This window comes from Thrips palmi, unplaced genomic scaffold (genome assembly GCF_012932325.1).
Source record: "Thrips palmi isolate BJ-2018 unplaced genomic scaffold, TpBJ-2018v1 HiC_scaffold_15, whole genome shotgun sequence".
NCBI classification, from domain to species: domain Eukaryota; kingdom Metazoa; phylum Arthropoda; class Insecta; order Thysanoptera; family Thripidae; genus Thrips; species Thrips palmi.
In genome coordinates this window covers 10276371-10301592 of record NW_023144624.1, presented here as the reverse complement: position 1 = coordinate 10301592, position 25222 = coordinate 10276371, and the positions used below count along the sequence as shown (strand labels likewise).

General features: G+C 50.0%; 2 protein-coding genes across 4 annotated transcripts; both read right to left on the bottom strand.

Moving 5' to 3' along the window:
- Positions 1-678: 678 nt before the first annotated feature.
- On the bottom strand, positions 679-14343 carry LOC117641378. Its single transcript, XM_034378642.1, has 8 exons — positions 14115-14343; positions 6834-6976; positions 6097-6169; positions 5876-6003; positions 5342-5458; positions 5079-5169; positions 4799-4987; positions 679-4497 (listed from the first exon to the last, which is right to left on the bottom strand). Exons 1-8 carry the CDS (start codon positions 14179-14181, stop codon positions 4340-4342), a joined length of 966 nt encoding a protein of 321 aa, XP_034234533.1. The 5' UTR covers positions 14182-14343; the 3' UTR covers positions 679-4339.
- Positions 14344-17023: 2680 nt separating this feature from the next.
- On the bottom strand, positions 17024-24906 carry LOC117640807 (INO80 complex subunit D-like). 3 transcript variants are annotated; one of them, XM_034377700.1, is made up of 13 exons: positions 24812-24906; positions 23932-23974; positions 23696-23843; positions 23217-23617; positions 22453-23117; positions 22108-22334; positions 21749-22023; positions 21373-21664; positions 21046-21286; positions 20703-20961; positions 20466-20603; positions 20213-20383; positions 17024-20135 (listed from the first exon to the last, which is right to left on the bottom strand). In XM_034377700.1, exons 3-13 carry the CDS (start codon positions 23725-23727, stop codon positions 19630-19632), a joined length of 3207 nt encoding a protein of 1068 aa, XP_034233591.1. In that variant the 5' UTR covers positions 23728-23843; positions 23932-23974; positions 24812-24906; the 3' UTR covers positions 17024-19629. The 3 variants fall into 3 exon arrangements, with proteins under 3 accessions (XP_034233591.1, XP_034233589.1, XP_034233590.1); XM_034377698.1 differs by having other exon boundaries at positions 17024-20138; positions 24812-24904; XM_034377699.1 differs by lacking the exon at positions 24812-24906 and adding an exon at positions 24645-24723 and having other exon boundaries at positions 17024-20138.
- Between the last annotated feature and the right edge of the window lie 316 nt (positions 24907-25222).

Here is a 25222-nt window from a genome sequence, read left to right as displayed (position 1 = left end):
GCTCGCTGTCGCGCAGGCAGCAGCGGCAGGCGTCAGGTTATTAGCCGCATCTCTCGCACCTACACTGCCACAAAAAGAAGTGCAAATGGCGCCGGAAATGATTCGGAAAGCTGGCTGCGCGGACTTTGGCTGCGGATGATAACGGGGTCAGTGTTCTTCTGGGGATGACCTCTACTCGTCGTCGCGGTGGTGGCACCACGGTGGCACACCTACCGTGGGCACGCAGCGCGGCGGCGCTCGGGTTACGCACCGTCGTCACAACTTGTCGTCCTGATAGAGGGCGTCCGAACCGCCGCCGCCGCGACGCGCCGAAGAAAAACAAAGCGCGCGCTTCCGGACGCAGCCGAGCGCGGCCCCGCCACGGCCCCTCCACGGCCCCGTCGTCGCAGTGCTCACGCGTGCCGCCGTCGCGCTGTCTCTCCCGCACTCACAGGCTGGCCCGGAGGGCCCGGAGCGGTGCGAGAGAGACGGAGCGACGAAGCGCTGCTCTTCATTACGGGCCGCGAGCGTGTAATCTCTAAATGGCAGTGGCTGGGGAGGAAACCAGCTGCGAGGAGTTACCCAACCCGCTCCCTCATCCCCAACAAGCAAATGATGACATTACTCTGCGGTGATGTGATCGACTGCCCCCGACGGCCCGGAGGCGGGAAAGGGGGGGGGGGGTAAAAAACAAACGAGTGTGGACGTTTCTGGCTTTATTGCACACCTTTTCAAATAAACAATCTTATCGCCTCCAACATAACGTCACTTTTTCCAACTTTTTCTTTAAATATCTGACTGCAAACTACGAACACAACAGAAACAATTTGCACGCTCGCTATCACACACACGAAGTGATTACACAAACACACATGCACACAGCCTCCGCGCAGCATGTCTGCCAGCCCTTCTGGTGACGCGCACTCATGCACACTCACACTCACATATTATTTTTCGAACACGCACTGCTTACCATCTCCCACCCTTGCAGGGACAATAATTATTCTCAACTCGTAAACCGCAACATACCACACATGCACGCAAACGCATCTACGCGCTCATACACTCACATTTACGCACACAATCATTTTTCTCTAACATGATCACAAAAATGCGCCCCTGTCGGCTCGCATCTTTTTCATTAAAGTACGAACAAAATTAAGAAATTTGCTTAAAATTATCTCCTCTGGGCCCGCTTGGCTTCGCCTGGCTCGAGCGGCGGAAATCACGGCCGCGAGACCAGTATGATATGGTAGTTTTTATTAATTGATCTTTTCAGTCCATGCTTAGTTAGACGATGTAGCTGGTAGAAATGAGGCAGAGATGATTTTCAGAGGAAAGGTTCGTTATAGTTTTCTTTGCGGAGTGCCCGAATGATAAAAGTCATAAGGTGCTCGACGACATTACGAGATGAAAACGCGGTGTGTTCCCAGAAACACAATTCCAACACTTTTGGCCACTTTCCGGAGAAAGTCTTTAAAAATCCTTGCGGCACCTGGTCAGCCACTCGGACCCAACAGTACAGAAAATGTCACGACTGCTTATAGGTAAACACAAAATTTTAAAGTGTACAATTTCTCTCCTTTTTTTACTTTTTATAAGAGATTTTTTTTCTTCAAAATAATTGTGCTTGTTGTTTCACACTAAAAGGGGTGTGTTTCCGGGAAGTCCCTAATTGCAACGATATGTGTTATTCTCTTGTCTACAGCCTACATTTTGGCACAGGATATGTGAACAGTGCGGGAAAATGTAGCCAAGTAGAAGGAAGCGCAGTGAGAAGATGAAAGCTTTCAAAACACTCCCTCTCAAACAAGTCATCGACAAAAATTGTCGAAAGAACGTGCTGCCCTTCGTGTGTTCTCGGCACGTCAAGTTGTCCGCCGAGAGCAACGCCAACATCCTGCACACCTACGAAAGCAGAAGGCACTCCGCTTACTCAAGTTAGTTGCTTTAGGCTACGCGCATATAATGATACAGGGGAATCTTAGTCTACAATTACTTATTTACATTAGATAATATTTGCGGAAGACATTTGACTGTTTCTAGAATTACTTCAAACGTGCTGAAAAGTTGAGAGTTTGCAGGAGACTTGAAAGAAGACAAAATGTTAAGAATTTGGGATGAATCGACTCCGCAACCAGGTCAATATGTGTCAGGCCTACTTCTCGCACTGCTTCCATTGCTCCATACACGAAACCTAATCGACATTTTCGTTTATTCACTCGGTTGATTGTTCTTTCTTCCAAAGTTATGTGCATACGTCTCGTTCTTTTAAAAATATTAGCAGAGTCACCTAGATAAAGGCGAGCATTCACACGCACACTCACGCACTCACTCACGCACTCACTCACTCACGCACTCTCTCACTCACTTTCACTCGCAATCAGACAGATAGCACAAGCAGCTATACCCAAGATGTAACGCAAGCCCACCCCGGCCTACCACACTACCACAGTCCTCACTCACACAACCACGCAATAAAAATCCGTGTGAAGCAACTGGAAAGACACGAAGGTGGCCCCCCCAGAGCAGGCAGCTGCAGTGGGGACTTAAATCTACGCGGGTACGACTAGAGTACACGTTTCAGCGATGGAGGCCTATTAAATTTATATCTTAATTTTTAAATTAATTATAAGCCTTAAGGCACGTGCGTGTTCCCTCCGGCCGAGCGGGGAGGCACGGCTCGTTAGCCTGCCTTCCCGACGGCGTTCGGAGCTACTCGCCTCGTTCTTACTCTTAATCCCGGAATTCATCGCGGAACGCGTCATGAATCCGATTATTTACGACTTTCCTGAGTTGCTCTTTTAAACCTTAAAAAAAGGTTGCATTAATTATACTACTAGTAAGTAAATATGCAATTAACCCGCAATACCATAAAACGATTCGGCGACTCGACTGTTACACTAGTTAAAAATTAATTGCACCACACGCTGTTTCTCGAAACCACCAGTGCGTGAGGGGTGCCTAATCCTAACGGTACCCAAATCACCACCTTAGCTTAAAGACCTTAACTAATTGAGACTGTAATCCTAAAGGACTGTTCTGTCTCAATGGCACTACTGTAGTAATCATGTTCACAGGTGTATTCTTCTCAGCCGAAACTTCGGCTTCGGATCCTTAAGTTCTATCCGTAACTGACCCGCACGGCAGGGAGCTATATACACGTATGTACACTGTACACGGCCGTAGCTGGAGTGGCTTCCCAAGGAGAACAGAAAAGCCGTCAACAGGACCTCAAAATACGCATCTTAAGTCAAAATTAGGTCAATTGAGATGTGAAAATGACCTGATTTTGAGTACCTTGCCCGACCCCGCTCTCCTTGGGTTTCCGTCCCTCCAGCGAGGCTTCTTGTCCGCGTTCGCGTCCGTAAAAATAAGCTAACCACTACAAACTATATCCAGGAGACGACCCGCACGCATCCTGAAGGACGGTCGGCCGCCCCGAGGACGCTACGTTTTGCTGAGCCTGGCGCCGCAGTGTGACCAAAAGGACACGATCCTTAATCCTAACTCTTCTTGTCCCTGAGAATCCTAAGTAGTCAAAAGTGCGCGGGGTGTTTCGATCCGCGCGCCGCGCGAGGGGCGGGTAGGCAATCCAGCTCGCTAGCGGCGGCCCGAGCCACCCCGCTCACTGTATACAGTATACTAGAGGCGCCGAGCACTGAGCATGCAGCAGCATGCAAGAGTCAGCACTCGGCCAGATAGATAGAAGCGAGAGACGTATGCACATAGCCTTATCGATCCCTTGACAAACGACCAAAACAAACAATAACAAAAAACGCGTGGATAGTTGTTGTTTGTTTTACTGTTCCACTCCCCCAACGCTCTTGACCGGTTGCGAAGCCGATAGCGAAAAAGTCATCAGCACTGCCGCTCCTCCCTAACGAAGAGAAAAAGCGCAGGGAATTCCCGCCTCGCGCGTTCCCGCGCACTCCCACTCCCGCCCTCCAGGGCGCCGGGACGCCGGGACGCGTCGCACCAACTTCCCAGGACTACCAAGCGAATTGACACAAAAGTTATCAGGTAAAAATGAAATCGGAACTGCAGAGAGACTGCCGAAGCCACAATGGAGGCCGCCAAATAACGGCTTTGAATACTGCGTAGGTAAAGTTTGCGAGACAAATCTCCCAGTCCGACGCTCGCCGCGCCGACTCCAAGACAAACAAGGTCGAACATATTTCAGCGGGGAATAGTGCCTGACTGCGCAAGTCAAGAGGATGTCGTCTGGGGTACACTTTCCCCAGGGAACAACCCGCCAACTGTTGAATCCCTCCTCAGCCATCCCAAACAAAAAGAAAAACAAATTCCAGCGCCGCGGCGGTCTTCCCTTCTTCCGTCGTCGTGGTCGCGGAGCGTCCGCCTACTCCATGGTGTCGTACTGCACCTTCTTGATCTTGAAGTAGCGGAAGGCGCCGTAGCCCGTGATGGTGCACAGCACCACGATGGCCAGGGTGCTGCCCACGGCGATGGGGGCCGTCTCGTCGCGGAAGGACTGGCCGCCGGGGGTGCACACGAACTCTGGAACGCATTAAGGAATAGGCCAATGCATGAGCTGCAATGAACGAATTACGATGGGACGAGTCGATGAACTACAATGACCATTAGTGGTCAGGAATAAACTGATGAATGGACCAATGAACTCATTAGTAAATGGACCGATGAACTCAACTATGAATGAATGAATGAATGAATGAATGAATGAATGAATGAATGAATGAATGAATGAATGAATGAATGAATGAATGAATGAATGAATGAATGAATGAATGAATGAATGAATGAATGAATGAATGAATGAATGAATGAATGAATGACCTACCTGGGCCGAACTCCCCTTTCCTGAAGATGAAGGGCTGCACGCGCACGTCCCGGAGCAGCAGCTGCACGGAGATGTCCTGGTAGCTCATGTCCACGGCCTTCTCCTCGTCCCGGCAGGAGTACGACTTGCCGACGGGCGTGGGGAACAGCTGCAGGTTCCGGGATCCGGTGCTCAGTCGGAACTTGCGCCCTACAGAGTCAGGGAGACAGCCATTAGTGCACTGAGTGAGGTTGGCAGTTCTAGCAGTGGGGCCTCCTGTCTCACAGCAGAGCTAACTTACCGGGATTCTTGATGTGCTCGAAGACCTTGGTGTTGCCCGTGTCCACGAACAGGTCGGACTTCTCGATGTACCACCGCTCGCCGCCGGGAGTCTGTAATCGAAGGGGAGACACGTTGTTAGCCAGGCTGCGTTCGCTGCGTGCGCGCACCGTGGCGCCATCCAGCGGCCGCCTGCCGAACTGCGCGCCGCGTGCCGCGCGGGGGGTGGCGGCACGACGGCTGCGCGCAGGCTGCGCCGGGAGTATCGGCGTGCTTGCTCCTCACCTTCGTGAAGTACGTCGTCCACTCGAACTTCTTCCACGACACGATCATGGTGGCGTCGTCGCCGCTGCCGCACTCGCCCGTCACCGTGGCGTCGTTGGGGATGTACTCGTCCTTCTCCTGGAACGGGAGGGCAAACGAGGGTTAGCTCCGCGCTCCACTCCGCGCCTCTCCGGTCCGCCACCTGCGCCCCTACCGCCTGGCGTGGGATCGGAAGGGCTAAGGCGGAATCGCACCCGGCATGATTTAATGCGGATCATCCCCCGCCCGACCCTCGGCATTTCGGCCGCGGCCACCCGACCCGATCAGTTTCGGGAAATGCCCGGAGCGGAAACGGCCCCGGACGCTGATTGGAACACATTCCTTGTGTCTCCGGAGTTGTGTGAGTGGGTGTGTGTGCGTGCGCGTGATGAGGTCGGCCTATACAGCAGGCAATCAATCAACGGCAGGCGCCTCGGTTGGCGCTCCAATATAAGAGAAACCATCATCCACGAACGGCCGGAACCAACGGCCCATCCCTCTCCCCGATCCACTCACCGCCATCTCCTCGTGCACGGTCATGAACTTGAAGACGAGCAGCGCGTCCACCTTGAACAGGAGGCAGGCGTTGCCTCTCGAGTCCAGCAGCTTGTAGACCGCGGTGTTGGCGTCCGGCTCCGGGGCGGCTGAAACACGACAGGCACGCGGTTACCGACGCGGCTCGCGAAGCACGAGAGCCCGGAGACCTTCTCTGACCCTCCAACTTTCCTCATACCGACCTGTGGCTTTGGGCGGCTTAGCTGGCTTTGGAGGCTTCGTGGGGGCCTTCTGGTCCTCCACCACGAGCGGCACCTGGGCGGAGAGAACGGTCTTCATTACTTGGCCGAAAACCTTGCATCATTGAAAGCAGTGACAGTGACAGAGAGGCCGGAACCGGCATTTTCCGGGTCGATGGTTGATGGCCGACGACGGCCGCCTGTGCCTTTGACATTTGGCTGCCGAGGCTGCCGAGTGCCGGGGGACGCACCGACGCGCCGCGGCGCGATGCGGCTCTGACGCCCACCTCGCCCACCGCGCGGCGCCCCGCTGGCTCGCATTACCATGACGGCCCACGGCCCTTGACGCTACACCGCGCCGGCGGCTCCGGGGCGAAAAGGTTGCAGCCCCGCGAGCGCCCCGAGCGCCGCGAGGCAGCGTGGGAAGCGCGCGGCCCGCCGACGGCCTGCTCGGTCCGGTTCAGGCCTGGTCATTGTCAGCGCGGCTCAGCCTCCGTTCTCCGCCTTCATTATTCCATGCCGTCGTTCGAGGGCTGGAGCGAAACACCGAATACAAAGTGTGCCGCCTGGAGTCCGCGGAGCTGTCGCGCTGTCGCCGTCGACTTTAGCCCCGCGCTTTAAGGTTCAAAATTGCCCCGTCCCGACGGCGTTTTGTACGCGCCAACGGGGAAGGCCACGACAAGGCGAGTTGGTTCGTCCGGGCTGGTTCGAGGCGCGCGCGGAACGTGCACGCGACTCACCGTGATGGGGTCGGACTCCTCCTCGTCCATCTTGCCGTCCTCGAAGTCCTTCATGTACTTGGGCGTGGTCCGGGGCGTGGGCGGCCGCACCGTGGACGGCGACTTGATGCCCCGCGGCCGCGCCGTGGACAGCTGCAGGGCGTCTGCGGGCAGAGCGAAGAAAAGAAAAGTTTCAACGCGTTGCTTTTTATTGCTCTTAGGCTTCTTCTTTCGTTTTCGGAGGAACAGGAGGAAGAGGAGCAGGAGGACGAGGAGAACAAGTACGCGAGGAGGCGGAGAGAGTGTGCACGATGACCCATATCCGAGAGTGGGGAGGGGGTGGGGGCAGTTGGACGAGACGAGGGGCTGATTTCAGGGCGGGCAATTAGTGCAAACGACCCGTCTCCAAAGGGACACCCGTGGCCTTCTCCTTCCCCTCCCCTTCCCTTCCTCTCCCCTTCCACGCCCCGAGACTCCGGCCCCGCTCCCACACTGTTAGAAGGGGGTTCGATTTTCGAACCGTGGAAAGGCGGTCCCAATTCTCGCCCGGCTCGAAATCGGGCTTAAGTAGAATCGAACCCCGTGGGTCATTTTCGGACGCGGGTTCGATTTTCGACCGCTTCGCCGGCTTTCGGCTCGCGGTCTTTCGTACGGCAGCGCCTGGAGTCAATTAGCAAACTTGACCGAACACCATCACCTTACAGATTTAGATTCGTCTCAAGTAGACAAACCAAAAATGTCAACACATATCATGGGTTAAAATGAAAAATGAAAGAGTTATTCAACTTCTAATGTCTTTTTTACCATTTTTGTACTCTAAAAATCCAATAACTCTTCTATTTTCTATTTTAACCCACAACATGTCTTGACATTTTTTGTTTGTCTTCTCGAGACAAATCTAAATCTGTAAGCAAATGTCTATTTGGTCAAGTTTGATATTTCACTTGTCTCAGCGAAGCTCAATCCCTACAAAGCCGAAAATCGAACACTACCAGAGCCGAAAATCGAACCCTCATCTTGTCAAAATATCGAACCCTGCATGTATCGGCCACCCCGTCCGATTTTCGAACCGAGATGGGTTCGATCCTACTTAAGGCCGTATTTCGAGCCAAGGTGGGTTCGAAAGTCGAACCCTCTTCTAACAGTGCACAGGTGCCCGGCCAGAGCATCCCTCACAAGGGGCCGGGCCGGAACTACGCGCCGGCCATGTTTGTGGGAACAATCCTCGGGCTGCAGGGCTGCTGGCGCTGCCCAGCGCTGCCGCCGCCCCATGGGACGCCGACGGACGCCCACGCCCGCTCGGCCCGCCGACCACACACTCCGACAGTGCCCGGGGAGCTACCCCACTAGAACAAACTCGCCCAACAGGCAAGCACCATCGCTCCCCGTTGCCCACGAAGATGACCTCGGCGATGATGGCGCCCCACAGCTGCTACCGAGGGGGCCACCACTCTCATTTCAGGCGTACACAAGATTACGGGATTACGGGAAATTTACTAGGGATTACGCGTGAAATTTTCGAAAATTGGTTCGAAAACGTTGAAAAATAGCTCAAAAACGTTGAAAAATGACTAAAAACGTTGAAAAATGACAGAATTTTGTCAAGGATTACGTGATTACGCCATGGATTACCAGAGATTACCAGCCAATTTGTACACAGGATTACGGGGGTGGTGGCCCCCTCGGCTGCTACCATACATCGCCCACTGTCGCCGAGCGCGCGGCCTCGGCGCGGCATTTGGCCTGCGGACACTTCACGCCGCTCCGCGTCCCACGTCCCCCCGGCCACTTCCATCAGAGCCGCTGTCTCAATCCGAATCCGAGTGATGGATTGCTGCGTGAGAGAGTGTGTTTGCAACGCACGGCGGGAGTCAAGCCGAGTCAAACACGGCAAACAAAATGCGGGGATGAACGCCGCGGGCGCAGGACACGTCCTCAGGTTGGAGGTCCTCGTTTTATTGGACAGGCTCGACTCTGGCCGCTCTGCTGGATTCACAGCGCGCAATAAGCAATAAGCCCACGGCCTGTCACCTGCTGGGACCGAGCTGAGACGCAGCGGGGGGTCATTATTGTTATTTATGCCACGAGGGGGGGGGGGCACCTGGACCGCACTGCGCCACCTGAAGGCGCACGTTCGCCAAGGCGGGGCGGGGGGGTTTGGCGAGGCGGGGTGGGAGGGCGGGGTTGGGGCGGGGCGGGGCGGGTTTGGCGAGGTGGGGTGGGGCAGGGCGGGGTTGGGGCGGGGTGGGGTGGGGCGGGTCGGGGCGTGACGCCGCGGAATTACTTCCGACGTTGCGGCGTTGTGACACGTGCGCGGCGGGGCTTCCCCGCAAACCTCGCACGAACCGACCGACGACGAGGCCACCTCGCCGAGGCCGGCCACTGCGTGTGCGTGACTGCGTGGGCTGCACGAGGAGCGCCGGCCCTACACCATCGATAGAGGGTCTTGTTTGTGGTCGTTTGTTCGGCCGGACAAAGTTTGCATCGCCAAGTTTCCCTCCGGCCGTCCGGCCCTGGCCAAGGCCCTGGCCCTCTGGCCCTTATTGGCCGCCCTGCAGCGCGGCTGCACTGCCCTAGTCGCCCTACTCGCCCTACTGCCCTCTCCCAGCCTCCCGGCCTAGCCCTGTGACCCTTCGACCTTCGGTCCTGGCCTGGCCTGGCCTGCCTGGCCTGCCGCCCACGCCCACGCCGAAGAGGGGCCCCCGGAAGCGCAGGGGGCCCGCCCCCGGGCCAGGCAAGGCGGCCGCGCTGCCCGGGGCGGTAGGGCTTAGGCGCTCCCCGGGCCGCGGGTCCCCGCGGGCCCGGCCACCTGGCTTGCAGGCGTCCCCGGGGCCGGGCCCCCGGCGGGCTCATTTTCCTGGCCTTTTTCCGTCCTCCTCCGGGGGCCCCCCGGGGTGACCCGCCAAAGAGCCCCCAGCCAAAACGGATTTGCTCAATTGTAAACTCGCTTGCACATATCTGTTTTCCGATTCCCTCTTCTTTTTGGGGATTCCCGGGCTCGGCGGGGCTTGCCGTTTTCTGTTTTACTGCTACCCCTGCGGGAATAGAAGACGCGGCGGTGAAGGCGAAGGCCGGAGTGGCCCCCACCCCACCCCAACCCGTCCCCTCGAGCGGCGAATAAATGTCAGGCAGAGAGTGAATCACAAGGAGCCCCGCGCTGGCGGCGCGCTGGCGGCGTGCGGGTGAAAGGGCACGAAAGGGCGGGGGAGAGGGAGAGAGAGAGAGGGGAACACGCATGCATAATGTAGCGCTGTGGACGCAGCGAGCAGCGAGCCTTCCCTGCGTGTTTGAGTTTGAAGTCTCCCTTCTGTGCAGGGCGGCGGGTTGGCGGGGCCAAACAAAAACGATTCCCGAACTGTCGAGGCGCCTCGCCTCGCCTCGCGTCATACACCATTGTGCCCCGCCCCGCCCCGCCCGCCCCACCCTCCGCCCACGGCCGCTGCCCGCTTGTTGCGCCACCCACGGGCACCCACGGGCCGCGGGGCCGGCGGCGGGCCTGCTACCTGGCGTGCCCCCGCCGCCCCCGCCGCCCCCGCCGCCCCCGCCGCCCCCGCACGCGAGCAGATGCGTCACGGACGTATTCTCCTGAGCATGTGTCCCTTGGAACATATTTCGGTGATCGGCAGTGCTCTCCGCTCCGTACTTACGCTCGGAAAAAAGGGGGCAGGTCCTTGAACAGCTCGTGCTTCTCTTTCCCTTCCAGAAGGACGTGACAGTCACACTGCTCTCAGATATAAATCCTCTTGATGCCCCCGGGTACGATCTCCCTCCCCCACCGCCCCTCCCGCTGGACGGGCCGGACAGGCTGGACGGGCGCGGCGGCCAGTCTGGTTGATTCCAGTATTCCAGTAACGGCTGGGCCAGCCTGGGCCATCCTGGGCCATCCGGCCTGTAGACTGACTCCGAGTGGGAGGTTCTCTCTCTCTCTCTCTCTCTCTCTCTCTCTCTCTCTCTCTCTCTCTCTCTCTCTCTCTCGCACTCATGGGGCACTCCGTCGCGGTGCGAGAGAGAGAGAGAGAGAGAGAGAGAGAGAGAGAGAGAGAGAGATATAGATAGAGAGAGAGAGAGAGAGAGAGAGAGAGAGAGAGAGAGAGGCCGACGGACGCACTGTGAGGAATCAGTTTGGCTGGCTCGCTCCGTGCTTCGGCCTACAGGTTCGGCATGCTGGCAGTGTTGGCGGATGGATTGCACGGATGGCTAACTGGCATTGACACACGCTCGCTAATTGCAATCTGGCTCTGAGCTCGAACAACCGACCCGACGGACCCCAGCGGACCCCCCAACAACAACCCTCCCCCAAACGCCACAGCAGTCGCCTGTTCAAATACTCGCCTCGAGCGTTCCTCCTCTACTTTTTCTCTTTTCTTTTTTTCCCTGTCTGCCCCTCTCTTTGTTTCGCTCTCCCCTCCGCGCCCTTGAAAGTTATCCGCGCCGATCCGCAAGTGCGCGGCTGCGCGGCCCAAGGCCCAAAGTGGTAATCAACGCCACCGAGTCACCGGAGGTCCGAATCGCCCCAATATCGATTGCCTGCCCGTTTTGTCTCTCCAATGGCGAGCTCTCTTTTCGCGCCTCACATCATTTTCGGCTTTGCAGCGTGACGCAAGGTGTGACGGGACCAGACTAGACCGACTCGACGGCGCCTTCAAAAAATTTGCACCTCTTCGTTTTGCACTCTCTATGCGGCGCGGCGCTGAAACGCTGTCCGTGTCGCTTCCTGGTTCCACCCCAAGGCGCCCTTCTCTTCCGTTTGCCCCCACCGCCACTGCCACCCGCGTGCCGGAGGCGCTTTGGTCGCTGTGCTCGCTTCGCTGCTGACCTATACGTGCGCGTGGGTTATTTATCACGCTGGCCGTGACGTCCGCGACAAGCGGGGCCGTGACGCCGTGACGTCGTGACGTCGTGACAAGCAGCCGCGCCGAGACGAGCCGCACGAAAATAGAGGACACCCTCGCCCCCTCCCCTCCACCGCCGCGCCTCGGCAGACTCGGCGCCCGCAGAAAACAACCCCCGCTCCCCGCTTTCGTACGCGGGTCACGGACGGAGACAGAGAAAGGAAAAGAAAACAAAACAGTGGGGCCCACCTGGAGCGCTTCGCTTAGCTCCGCCGTTCGGACCGGCAGGGCAATTCATTAGCCGCATCTCTGGGGGCCGTAGGGGGTGCGGAGGGGGTGGGGGCGAATGTAGGTCATCTCGGCGCTGCGGAGCTACGCGGAGCAACGCGGAGCGGGCCTACGCGCCGATGCACTTGACGGCGGGTGCAGGCAGGCAGGCTGGCTGGCTGGCTGGCTGGCTGGCTCGCGAGAGGCTGCTCGATACTCTCGAAACGGGCGCCGGGGGCGGGCACGACATACGATACGATGCCGACGATATGGAGCGAGGTGGAGCTGCCTGGCGGCGCCCTGCCCGATGGAAGCACAACAAGAGAGGGGTTCGCGATTCCGCGGGCGCCGCGCGCCGCAGAGATGTGCGCTGACCGGTCACGACGCCGCCGCCGTCGAAGGCAGCCGCGCCGCCGCCGCCGGTCCAAACGGTCGGCGTAATCGGCGCGAATGAAAATTTTGGTGCTGAAGGTCTCTGATCACAAAATACCTCGAAAACCTGAAGTTTCCTTGAGCTAAACGCGTTGTCAAAAATGTGCCATCCTGTCTTTCCCTTATCCTCCCCACCCCTCTCTCCGCTTTGGCGACGAAGTTCATTAAGATGCCGAAAATCTAATATCAAGAAAGTAAATGGTCTTTTACGTATTTAACGTATATATTTGTTAATAACTTGCTGTACTTAAGCACTTATATCATTTTTAAGAAGTGATTGACTAAATTTTGAGACCCTATGGTTGGTAAAATCAAAATTTCTGTCACGCCGAATACGCCGATTACGCCGCCGCCGCCGGCCTTAAATTGGCCAAGCGCCGCCGCCGATCAAATTGGGGTCGGCGCACACGTCTTAGAACGGGGCGCTGCCGCGCTGCTGCGCGCTGAGAGACCCAGCTCCATGGAGCTCCAGTGATGGGGCGGGACACAGCCGCGCAGCGGAGCGGGTTTGCTTTCCACCAAGTTTGTCTACACGGCGGCAGGGCCGCGAGGTACAGCGCAACACGCCACGGCACGACGCACCGCCCGGCTGAATAATAAAGAAGAGGCATGACCTCAGACAAGGAGAGCATCGCCGACGCATACTTGATGAGCACCTTCCCCGCCGCCACTTGGGCCGCGAGAGCGAGAGAGAGAGAGAGAGAGAGAGAGAGAGAGAGAGAGAGAGAGAGAGAGAGAGAGAGAGAGAGAGAGAGAGAGAGAGAGAGAGAGAGAGAGAGAGAGACACCCCGCTCGCTCCATCCAACCCTGCTCCCCGTTACACGGTCGTCACATCCTCGTCGATTGACGTGACCGAGACACATTTTATCCCCCCCCCCCTTTTCCCTCCCCCAAGGTGAATTTCAGTTTTCGTATGGACTATCTTCTGTTGTAGTCTGCCAGTCTGGCCCAGTGATGGCAACTGGATGGCAACTGGATGGCAAGCCCCAGCCCCGTTCTCGCTCTCATCGCCCATCCCACGCCGGCGTTAGGGTTATTAATGCAAAAGCTCTTAGCGAGAGTTCGCCGCCGGTGCGGGCAAAGCGGGCACACCACGCCGCCACACTTTAAGGGATCCTCCCCAATAGGATTGCCGCTCTGTGCCCTGCGAGGGAAGGTCGCTTGCCGCAACCGTTTTCCCGTGAGGGCGTCGCGTTGGACTGCCTGGCCTGCTCCATGTGGCTGCACAAGGGTACAGTACGGCCAGGCATGGACCAATTGATGGATTTTGCCGAGCACGACGGCGAGACAGCGCGCCGCGCGACGCGCAGCAACCCTAACCTCGCACTCCGATACAAAGGTTCGGGACGGAGGGCGGAATCGTGTCCCGTCGGCCCCCTCGTCTCGTCCACACGGACGAGGACGAGCCCGACGACCCGAGCTGCAGCCGTGGCGCGCATCCGGTTCGCGCGCAGAACTCTTTTACCACATTCCATCGATAGGGTGCCTTGCAAACGCCATGCCATGACTTATCTTCCACATGTGGTCGCTACACTGGCGCGTTTGGACGACAGAAGAAGGTGACCCGCTTTGCGCCCTCAGAGGGGATGAAAACGCCACCGCAGTGCAGCCCTAAGGCCCTTGGGCTAAAAGCGAGGCAACGAGTGTCATGGGCATGGTTAGCGCTGCTGCGATGACAGGGGCGGTAGGTCTGGGCTGCTGGGGATTGGCTGGGATGCAGCGAGCGGGACTCTTTGTTCCGCAGTGGACTGGAGGGACTGGAGGGACTCACCCACGCCGACGAGCAGCAGGGCCGCCAGGCCGAGCAGGACGAGGACGGTGCTGGGGGAGGCCGCCATGGCTGGCCTGGCGTGCGAGGCTCTGCCTGTCTGCCTGCTCTGGCCGAGTCGAGTGCGGGGCAGTACGGGGCAGAGCGGAGGGCGTAGGCGTGTGGGGGCGTCGGAGCGCCCCTGCCGCCCTGTGCTGGCGCCCTGTGCTAGCGCCCTGCTGGACTGCCTGGAGCGGAGAGCTGTGTCCACCAGCCAGCCCGCCACTGCCGCCGCAACCGCCGCACTGCCCCCCAGTGTTTCCCCGCCGCCCCCTCCCCCTCCCCCGAGCCTGCAGGCAGCGCCCCCTGCAATCGATAGCGCCACCCCGTCTCCGCGACCCCCCCCTCCCCGTCCAAAAACCACGTAACGCGCCGCACGCCCTGGCGGCCCTGGCACTGAATGGTCTCCCCCTCCCCCACACTCCCACGCGGACGAGCAGGGCACGAACTGTTGAATTAGATCGGACACCACAAAAAGGCATGTTCAGCCCATTTGGACTCGCCACCGGGGAGGAGGTGTGCGCTGTCCCATAAGTTGCCGGTTAGACAACTACTCTTCAAAGTCTCACCTCTGCACCTCCATACCGCCTTGTCCCAGCATGCGAGGTAATTCGGGCTCCCGACGCCCGCACCGCGCACGAGACGTGGCGTGGGGCTTGCGAATCTACGTGCAAGTGCAGCCCGGCTAGTCCCTTGAGCCCCCGCAGGGGAAAAGGAGCGAGATCTAGCAGTCGCAGTCGGGGTCCACCCACGACCACACGTCCCTTCCCTTCCCAACACGTGACTACGTGACTCCAGCATCCCTTTGAGGACCGCCCTCGGCACCGCCAGGGCAACGCCAGGGCACCGCCAGGGCAACGCCGCAGCTGGAGCGTGTTGCCCTCGTCCTCGCTTCTCATTTATTTGGTTCGTCCCTCGTCCCATGCCTCTCTTGGAAGCATCTCAAAAAATTCAGTCTCTGCTTGTTCTTTAAAGTTGTCATGTGGGGTGATCATGGTTGTTTTACTTTTCTTTCTTTGATTCTCAACTTAGCTGAAGCTGTGGTGCAGTTACACTTGGGAAAAGAGGAAATAAAAATACGCAAGAGATTGTGTTTATGACACTTTACTATAAAAATATATTTATAGCATTTTTACATCGACACTTCAGTCACAAGGTTAAAAGCTGTCGTTCCGACACCCCAATATGGGGCTCAATCCTCATTTACTACAACTTCATAAAACTGTTCTACATAAAATATGATACAGACACTGCAAAAAGATGCAGAAGGATGGGTTCGGCTCACTACTAAGCTCAGGAGACAGTCTCCTGAGACAAAAGTTTACAGGTGCATTTAGAGAGGTTCTTTAGAAAGATGCCTGGAACTGACTTCAAATATTCAGTGACGTGACAATGAACAGGTGTATAGAAAAGCCCATTATTACAAATTTGTGATTTAAGGAAAACTGGGATGCTTTGACAATTTTTATGAATTTAACGGCCACGCAGGGGATTAATAATAAATATTTAAATTACATTGTACTTACAACTGTACACACAGAGTCACGCATGCTATTACTTGATTCCACATTGGTACAAACAATATGAGAGAAAAACTATCTCTTCAGAAAATGACTTTCTTTTCTACACAAAATTAAGTATAATATAGTCAGAAAAACACACTTTATACTTTCAAACAATTAATTTGACAAAAGATTTAAAAATTTAGACTTTTATTGTTACAGGGGTAGAGAGGGATGAAGATCAACACTAAACTACACACAGAGAATGATAATGCTTTGTAAAACACAAAAACATGAACAACTTCAGACACACTATACCTAACATTATGAAACTACATAAGTGTCTAAACACATACATTTTTCACATTTCTTTGTTTGTATCGTTTTGTCATTTTTGTGGAATAAAGACAAAGAATGATTACATGGAGCAAATACAAGTTCTGACATTCGATAGAGCAATCAGTAGCAAACATTAGGAACAATAAATACAGAGTACTGACATTTTTTTCTCATTTTTTTGTGGTAAGTTTAAATATTTGTTCAAATCTATCATTTAGGTACTATCATCAAAATGTTAAGTATAATAGCAATAGGAGTAGAAGTAGTAATGGTAGTTGTAGTAAAAGCAACAATAATAATAATAATAAACAACATTCATATTGACAAGCACTAATACAAATGCCTAATACTCTCCATACATATAAATATATACACACCAACTCCACCAGCAATAAAGTATCTCCAAAGACAACTATAAGAGTTCGTAAGTACATCCGAGCAGTTCTATAATTAACAGGTACGAACATTATTTTAACGACTGATACTAGTGAAATGTCATGAGGGTGAAATAGGACTGGAGCTGAGCTACTGCAAGTTTCCTTCGTTCCTGATATGTTCCCTAATTTATACGTATAATAATACATTTTAAACAAAGCAAAACATTTCTTGCTCTTAGATCTGTTGGTGAGCTTCCAGTTTAACGAAAACATTGAAGATGCAAGGCTTCAAAATAGTTCCCACTAAGGTTTTGTTTAGTATGTAATGTCCAAAAAGCTAGTTTTAGACTTATCATGCAGGCCAAATTAAAATTTTGCTCCACTCCCAATCATTAAACATCATAGGCCTGGTCTGGGACTCACATGAACAAGCAAAAACAGGTTCAGAGAAAATCCCACTGAAGTTTAATTGGATTGACTCGCATGAGAGAGAATCTCATAAACAGGTGAGATTCAAAAGCAGTAATTTCTTAAGATATATATGCATCGAAAAACGGGAGAATTGGGGGGCCATGTGACTGGCAGTCACTCGGAAAGCTTATGAGTGAAATCTGTAAACTGGGCAAACAATATGGAATTAAGATTAATGGCAACATGACCAGCATCGACAAAAAAAATTTACTGTAGAGAAATTACAAGGATAACGAAGATACAAAATACAAGAAAAGTAATTAAACAAAAAGAAAACAAGATCACAGATAAAATTAAACATTAACCCCTACCTAATCTTACACTCTTCTAGCAGAAGAAATAGTTGCTCACACACAAACGTGTATGCCATGTTATGTACACTGTACATAGCTTTTTTTTTCATAAATATATGTTACTAATTACATTAAATTTGATCATATTGTTACAAGTTAGCGCATATGCTTAGAAACTAAGTAACACAGTCCACAGCATGAGTACCAGGAACAGGCAGCAACTTGAAAAATAGTGAGTAAACTGGTACCAAGTAGAGTGCAAAAAAAGGTCATGTCCACTTGAATCCATTGGCACCATCACTACAGTGTGTTTATGTTTCACACCTGGTCCTGATATCATAGTTATAACAATAAATGTATTAACATACTAAAAAACTAAATCATACAAGTGCCTTCATAAGCCAGTTGCTCAGTACAGCAAGGGCATGACAGGGACCACAATACCCAGGAACAGACCCCACCCTTCACTGAGATTTCAGATGTAGCTATGTGAAAAGAACCAACTGAAGAAGATAATTTGCATATTGAAGAAGTCCAATTCACCGGATGAAGAAGATAAAATGTAAACTAACAACAAATGAGGCTTTCCAAATAATTTGTACTAGAGAAGACAACATCATTTGTTACACTACAAGCACACAATTTATACAACAAATGCTACAGCATTTTCATGTGGCCACCTGCCTTTAGCATATTGTTGAATGTGAGTTTCTAATTATTTAACAACTATAAATTCACTCAATTGTTCCTAAACTCTGAGGAAAGCCAATCAATCTACATTAAAACACACAAACTAGCATGTTAACACATAGCAGTCTTTCATAATCAATCAAACTTTAAAAGTAAACATTGCTTTAGGAAAAGAAAAAAAATTTGGCAGTTGTCATCTGTTTTCATTCGTTTGAGCATCAGAGAAGCCCATGTGGACTTCATTATTAGAGCTACATGCAAACAAAAGAGTTTTGGACCAGAGGGCCATGAAAAGGTACGTCGACTTCATTTTAGAGGGCTATTATTCTGCCCGAACAGCTTTGGAACAGCTAAATTCAAACCATCAAAATTTAAAAGAAAGAGGGGGAAAACTGCGGTATGACAATTGTATGACTTCAATACCAAAACTCTCCTCGCAAGGCCCCACAAATAATTAAAATGCAACAATTCTACATATGAAATCAAGAAAAACTCTGATTTTCTAACAGAAATTTTTTCTTAAGTGCAAGTATTTACGTACAAGTCTTACACTTTCTTAAATTATCCGAAGCAGAAGTATCACACAAGAAACATGTTGATCTGCAAATCAACATTTATCTATCTGAATACTGCAAATGAAATCCTGTTGCCAACAGGTGGTATTTATTACACTAGCAAATGCAGAGGTAGGGTCAAGTGACTAAAATGAAGAGCAATACAGAAATGACAAATCTTTTTAGATACATTGGCTTAACATTTCTCCATAAAGTGAGTCAATAATCATAATGACCAACACAAAGTCAGCAGTGAAACAAGAAGACAATACGAATTTTACATAGAACTTCAAGAATACAACACCTGCAAAATGCAACTTACAGGGCAGGAGAAAAGAACAAGGACTATTGGACGGCTGTATAGTATCTCATTTCTGCAATCAATAACACTCAAATCTCAGTCAAATTCACAGCTAAAACTGGACTTTATTATTATAAAATAATTTGGTGATTCCTCATGTCTGATGCTTTGGTATAGGTCACACTGGCTGTGTTCCTTACAAAAGTTGCCTGCAATGGAAACTATTCCAGGACAAAAAGGTCCTAAGAGAGAAAAGGGTAAGATACAATAAATTCTAAAATATGATGCTCAGATGAGTTGGAAGCAATTTTTATAGGACTAAAATACATTTTCTATAAAAATGAATGTCTCAGTCCCTTCCCATGAAATTTATTGAAGGCAAAGAAAAATAGTGGCTCATTTTTTTTAAGTGGCTACATAAATAGAGAAAGTGCATTCAAATAAAATGGCAATCTATTATTATTTGCTCAGTAAGGTATGATTTCACACTTTCTTAATTTAAATGGAAGGGCCCACAATTCAGGATCCAGGACCCATTTCAATCAACTATTTGCTTAAAACATCATGGTAACTCATCGATCTGAATTATTCCTGAGATTCTTTAAGCATTGTTGAAGGAACAGTTACACATCTGATGTCAACAAATGGTTCTACCTAATAATATTACGGGCATACAATTTGAAACTTAACCATTGACAGTACATCAATACTACATCGCTTAAAGCTCATTAGGAATCTGGTGACTACTATACTTGTGGTCAGGGGAAATTGGTCAAATCAAAGCTGTCAAGATGAAGCATTCCAATGCAAGACATCTATGCACACCAGATTCACATTGCAAACAAAGTGCACAAAAATACCTATCAAGTGTGAATTTTTAACAGTCATTGTTCTAGCAGCTTGTTGTACAAAGACCACTAAGTCCACAAGATTATATCCCGAGCAGGGTTACCTATGAGTGAAGATCAGTCTGTGGAGCTAAATGAACACCTACCATATTTGGAGTTTGATACATTGAAGCAGCGCTACTGGGTGCAGCACACAAATTTTTATCCATCCCACCTCCATTGATTGTTGCATAGCCATTATGATAATACACAAGGCCAGTGCTACTACCTGGCATATCAGCGGGCATCTGAGTCAAAGTTTGGACAAGAGTCTGGTCATCTAAAAAGTTGTCTAGTAAGCCCTGCGCATTTTTTTCATCAAATAAGCCCTGGGCCTGCAGTTTGTCAATGTCTAACAAACCAGGAGATGTGGAAAGTTTATCTACCTCAAGAAAGACCTGAGCTTGGGCTTGAGCCTGCCCAGTGTTGGTTTGAAGTAAATCTTGAGCCTTGTAATCAAGTAGAATTTGACTACCCATATTCTGCAGTGACTTCACATCTTTATCCACAGCAGCAAGCGCTCTTTCCAACTCTTCAGTTTCTTCTCTTGTGGGCTCTCTGCTTTTGTCCTCTGCTATAAAAGGTAAAACTCATAAGTAAGCAACTGAGAAATGTAATTTGCTGTCTGCTTTCAATATCTATACGTACCACCAAACAAATCAGTAAATGCAATCGATGGAATTTCATTCAGAACATTTGTCAAGTCATGACCCTCCAGGAGCTCCTCTTGTTGACCCAGGTCACCTGCATCCGTCAATTCAGGCAGCTCGCCAGCCAGCTCCAGAGCCTCATCCACTTCAACATCAACTCCACCAACATCTGTTCAAAAAGAAACATGTAATCCTCAAATCTGACCCTAAGAAATTGTAAACTCAAAGAATAGCATCAGCATCTAACTGACCAACTATAGTCTCAGTTCCTCCATTGATTTGTTGCACATTTAACTGTGATTCACTCAATCCTGCAAATGACTCATCAGTAACATAAATTTCTGTACTGTCTTCAGGGGAAGTAGAAGGTTCAAGACCAAGACTTCCATCTGTTAAGGAAAAAGTAGTGTTAATATCACAAAGGGTAAAAATAATTATGAATTCTGTTTCAAACTTTTTGGTGTTCTAGTCAAATAATCAAAAGTTACCTAGACCATCATCTGAGTCTGGACGAGACAAGGAATCAACAGGAAGAGACTGTGATCTCTGAATTCTTGCTGGAGCTTGGGCTGGTGGTAACACATCAGGAACAAGTGGGGATGAAGGAAGAGGAGATGGTTGGCTGCTAGGAGAGGGCTTTTGTTTTTTCTTCTTATTCCGCTTTGTAGATCTCGTCATGGCAGGTGGCTTTGACTTTTTGCGAACCCTCTTTGGTTTTAGTACTTGAGATTGGCGGTTGTAATCATCCTAAGAGAAGCAAAACCAAGCATACAGGTGAGGAAAGGCAAGATTTGCTATAGTACAGAGAACTTAATTTGGTTGGCTACATACCAATTTGCGGGCATGCTCAGAACATAGAGGTAACTCGTGACTTGAATCAAACACAGGAACACAACACTGTGTATTGTCTGAGAACTTGGCTGTGCAATGTTCAAATAAAAGCTGTTCTACATTGTATGTAATGTGACGCACACAGTGATGAGCACAAGGAAGTGCCATGGATGTGCAAGGTTCCCCCTCACCCTGTTTGCCAAACACACACCGCTTTGGCACCAACATAGACAACTTGGACCTGCAAACAAAGTCAGAGACATTCAATGATTTGTCTGATTGGTTGAAAATACATAAACTTATCTCAATCAGCAAATTTGCTCCAACCTTCCAGTTCTATGCCAGCGTTGGTTGTGAGAGAGTAGAAGAGCTGTTTGACTTGGTTTGGTGGAAGCAGCATTAATAACACATTTAGGAAGAGGCAGAGTACCAGGATCTCGTCTGGTTCCCCAAACTTGACTAAGTTTCCGCCTAAACTCATTACGAATTTGTAGAAGACGGCCTTCTCTTTTATCCTCAGAGGCAAGGCCAGATCCTGCTTCCATCCAACCACTGAACCAATGCTTCTGGTACACCAGACCCTCTTCCAAGTCACTGTCATCACTATCAGATTCCACCACTGCAACAAATTATCATAATTGAAATAGTATTCCAAAAAATATTTGCTTGTTATTTTTTGAAACAGATATTAAAAGAAACATACCCTTGGTTCTGCTAAATATGTCATATTTAGACTCTTTACTAGGATGTAGCCGTTGCAAGGATTCATGTTTCAAGGAGTCTCCTGCAACATCTAATTTGATTCTTGGCCGTTTATTTGGCCTACTGATTTCACCTTTCCCACGAGTCACAGACGTAAGAGATCCATTTGCTCCATGTCTTAACAAAGAGTTGCTCTTGGACCCATGAGATGCATTGATTGAAGGTGTTTTAGATGGTTTCTGGCCACCATAAGTAGCATGGGGCTTCTGCTGTTTACTGCATTGTCAACAGAATGCAAAACAAATTATTAAAAAGACTCAAGAAATTTAATTCAACAACTAAATGAGCACAGCACCATACCTAGATGGGGTTCCATTGATTCGCTGCGCAGTAGGCATACTTTTAGATACACCATAAGTTAACGGACCATTGACACCTGGTACCCGGGTTGTGGCAGTAGGTGGAGGGGTCAAAATAGAGGACTGGGGTAACACACCAACCGTCTCCTCCCTCTTCAGTGGCTTTATCGGTTTGTGTCCAAGTAGTTGCTCTTCAAGCAAGCTTCTTTCCTTTTTAACTGGCACATCCTGCAAATTAACATTGGATTTTTCTATATGTACTTCATGTATGACATGCAAACAATGCACTCCTTATGGAAAGTATAGTTGATCAGAAACGTTATTAAATGAAGTGTGAAGTACTTACATTCACACTGTGTCTTCTAGGCGGAACATCATTAGATGTTTTACCAGCCATCTTTCGCTGATGCTTCCCTATTACCATTTTCCGAGCAATTTTATCTTGCAGGCGACTCAAAGTAGTTTTAGATGCATCCTCTGGCTTCCTATGATCCACTGTTGGAATTGTGGCTGATTTGATAACTACATCCTTGGGAGCTCTTTTATCACAAGGCGTCACTCGTGGAGTAACCTTGTCACGAGTTTGGTTTCTAGGCGCTGAGATCTTCCGAATTTTGGCTTTATCATTGCGTAAACTGTTTAAATAAGTGGGGCTAAAAAGAGCTGCAAGCTTATTACTTTCTCTCTGGGGAGTGGTTGGCATGCCATGTTTAACAGGTGAAACTTTGGCGTTTGTAACAACTGATAATGATGGCTGTTCAGGAGGAGGTGGACTGGTCAAATTTGGAAAGCAATTTAATTCTTTAGCAGAAAATGAAGCAAAGGACCGGTCTAATTCATTACGCTTGGGATGAAAGTCATCTGCAGCAGATGATTCTAGCAAGGATGCAAGTGTTGTTTTACTAGAGTTGCCAGAATTTGTAGATGATGGTAACTGAGGAGAGCTTGGATCAAAGAATGCAGGATACAGTCTGGTCATGTTCAGGCCTGTTGGTTCTGTGCTATTACTTCCTGCAATGGAAAAGGAGAAAACTGTGTGAATCATATCAATGTCTAATTTGAACCATATCAACCATCATATAATCCCAGCCAATAGCCAGTAAGTCATACCTCTGTCTGGTTTGCTCTTCACAACACTCCTACCAGAGGGCTTAGCTGCTACCTTCACAGCAGGTGTAGAGTTTGAATATTTTCGTACCGGCTCTGGCTCATTGAATGCATAAGGATCTTCCAGCTCACTGAGATCTGAATGGTCAGTGCGATTTTGGTATGCTTCATCACCATTGCTTTGCAAAAGCCCCCGAAGCCCTTTCAACCGATCAGCAAATTTTGACTGCCCATTGCAAGAATTAGATCTTGGTGAGTCAGGTAGTTGATGAGCGATGACAGGTGACCCAGTGAGCTGCCTAGTATTGGCTAGGTTTGTTGCAGAGGGAGCCTTGCCTTTGCGTTTTCGTTGATCACTTCTTGAATCTTGACCTCCTGCAAGGCCTGGCACATGGCCATTGACCCTGTGAAAAAAAGAGTATTAGCAATTAGGCAGGGGTTATACAATGACCATAATAAGATTTAAATGCAACTGAGCTAACCTTGCATTGGCTCCAACACTTGGACTGAACATTTCTGCTAGATCATTCTGGGATCATCATGGAGTATGAGACAGAACATCCAGCACAGAAAGTTACACTACAGTCCTTTGGTAGGATTGGATAGTTGGAGGTAATTAAACCCATGACCCTGGAGGGTGTCAACAGTTTTTTAAGATTAACGTAAATCAAAACAAAAATTTGCTTTCCTGTGCAAATAAATCTATGTATATACATACCTCCGGTAATAACCATCACAGTGTATTCATACCTGTAGGAATACTGTAGATTAAAAGAGAAATTAAACTTGGATTAATAAAAAATGAAAAAACTAGACAGGTTTTGATAATATTGTCGAGTAAATTTTTTTATCAACATGAGCAGACATGATAATTTTAAAATAACTGGCCAGACCAAAACATAGATGGAAGTTAGGCACCAATTGAAGAAAAGACTAAATTAAATAAAAACTTTAATTCATTGTCTGTTCTATAATTATTTTTTTGCAAGGAAACAGAGCATTGTAAACATTTTCCTAGGGACACTGCATGAACGCAATTACTTAAAATACAGCCCAAAGTGTCAGTCTTTGTTGACAAGATATTGCCATCAGTAATGACAAGGAACAATATACTGAGGAGGTTATGTGTCAGATAATAAACATCAAATTAAGCCAGTCACAGGTATTAGAGACGAGATGCCTAGCCAAACTTCGTAATGAGATAAAGGGGAAAAGAGGACGGTAATTAGAAGCGTGATAGAATCTTATCTTAATTACCGGATGGTGAAAAATCACAAACAAAACAAAACCCCAGGGCCTGAAAGACTGTATATAACATAAAAAGTGGTCTTAAATTACATGGACACCGCTCGTAGGGAATCTATATAAATGCTGTACAGCCGTAAATTTAAGGTTCATGAGGAAACCAACGACGTTGCACCTCCCTCTCACCAAAATCCAGAAATAAAGGAAGAAGACAAGTTTAGGCCATGGTGCAGCAAAGCTAGGTTAGGGCGTCTTTTCATCCGCCGTCAAAACAACATTGCCTGACGGCTGTGAGTTGTACAGCAAAGAATGTGCCACGCAGAATGACCTCACAAAAACTGTGCAATAATTACATTTTCGTGTTAGAGCAAAACAATGGGCCATGATTGAAAAACAGGAATTTTCTGCAGCAAAGTCAGAAATTCTACATGGCTCCCCGCAAAGACGAAGGTCGGTCAATTATCTTGATAAGAGTGCACAAGGGGCTTAACATGGTGCTGGATACATTAATTCTACTTGCCTATTCATTCTTTCAACTTCGGCTAGTTCTCTTAACCCAGATGAATGCTTTGATTTCGTGAAAATAATGAAACAGTATTGATGAATTCTTTCTGTCGAAAATAATGTTGCGCCTACGCAGGGCTGCCACTCCGTTATTAAAGTTTAGTTCTAAAATAAATCCAAAGCATCACACAGCATCGTGTCTGATGAAAGATGAATTTAAAAATAATAACTTTGAGGCATCTGTGAAGAAAACGACTTGT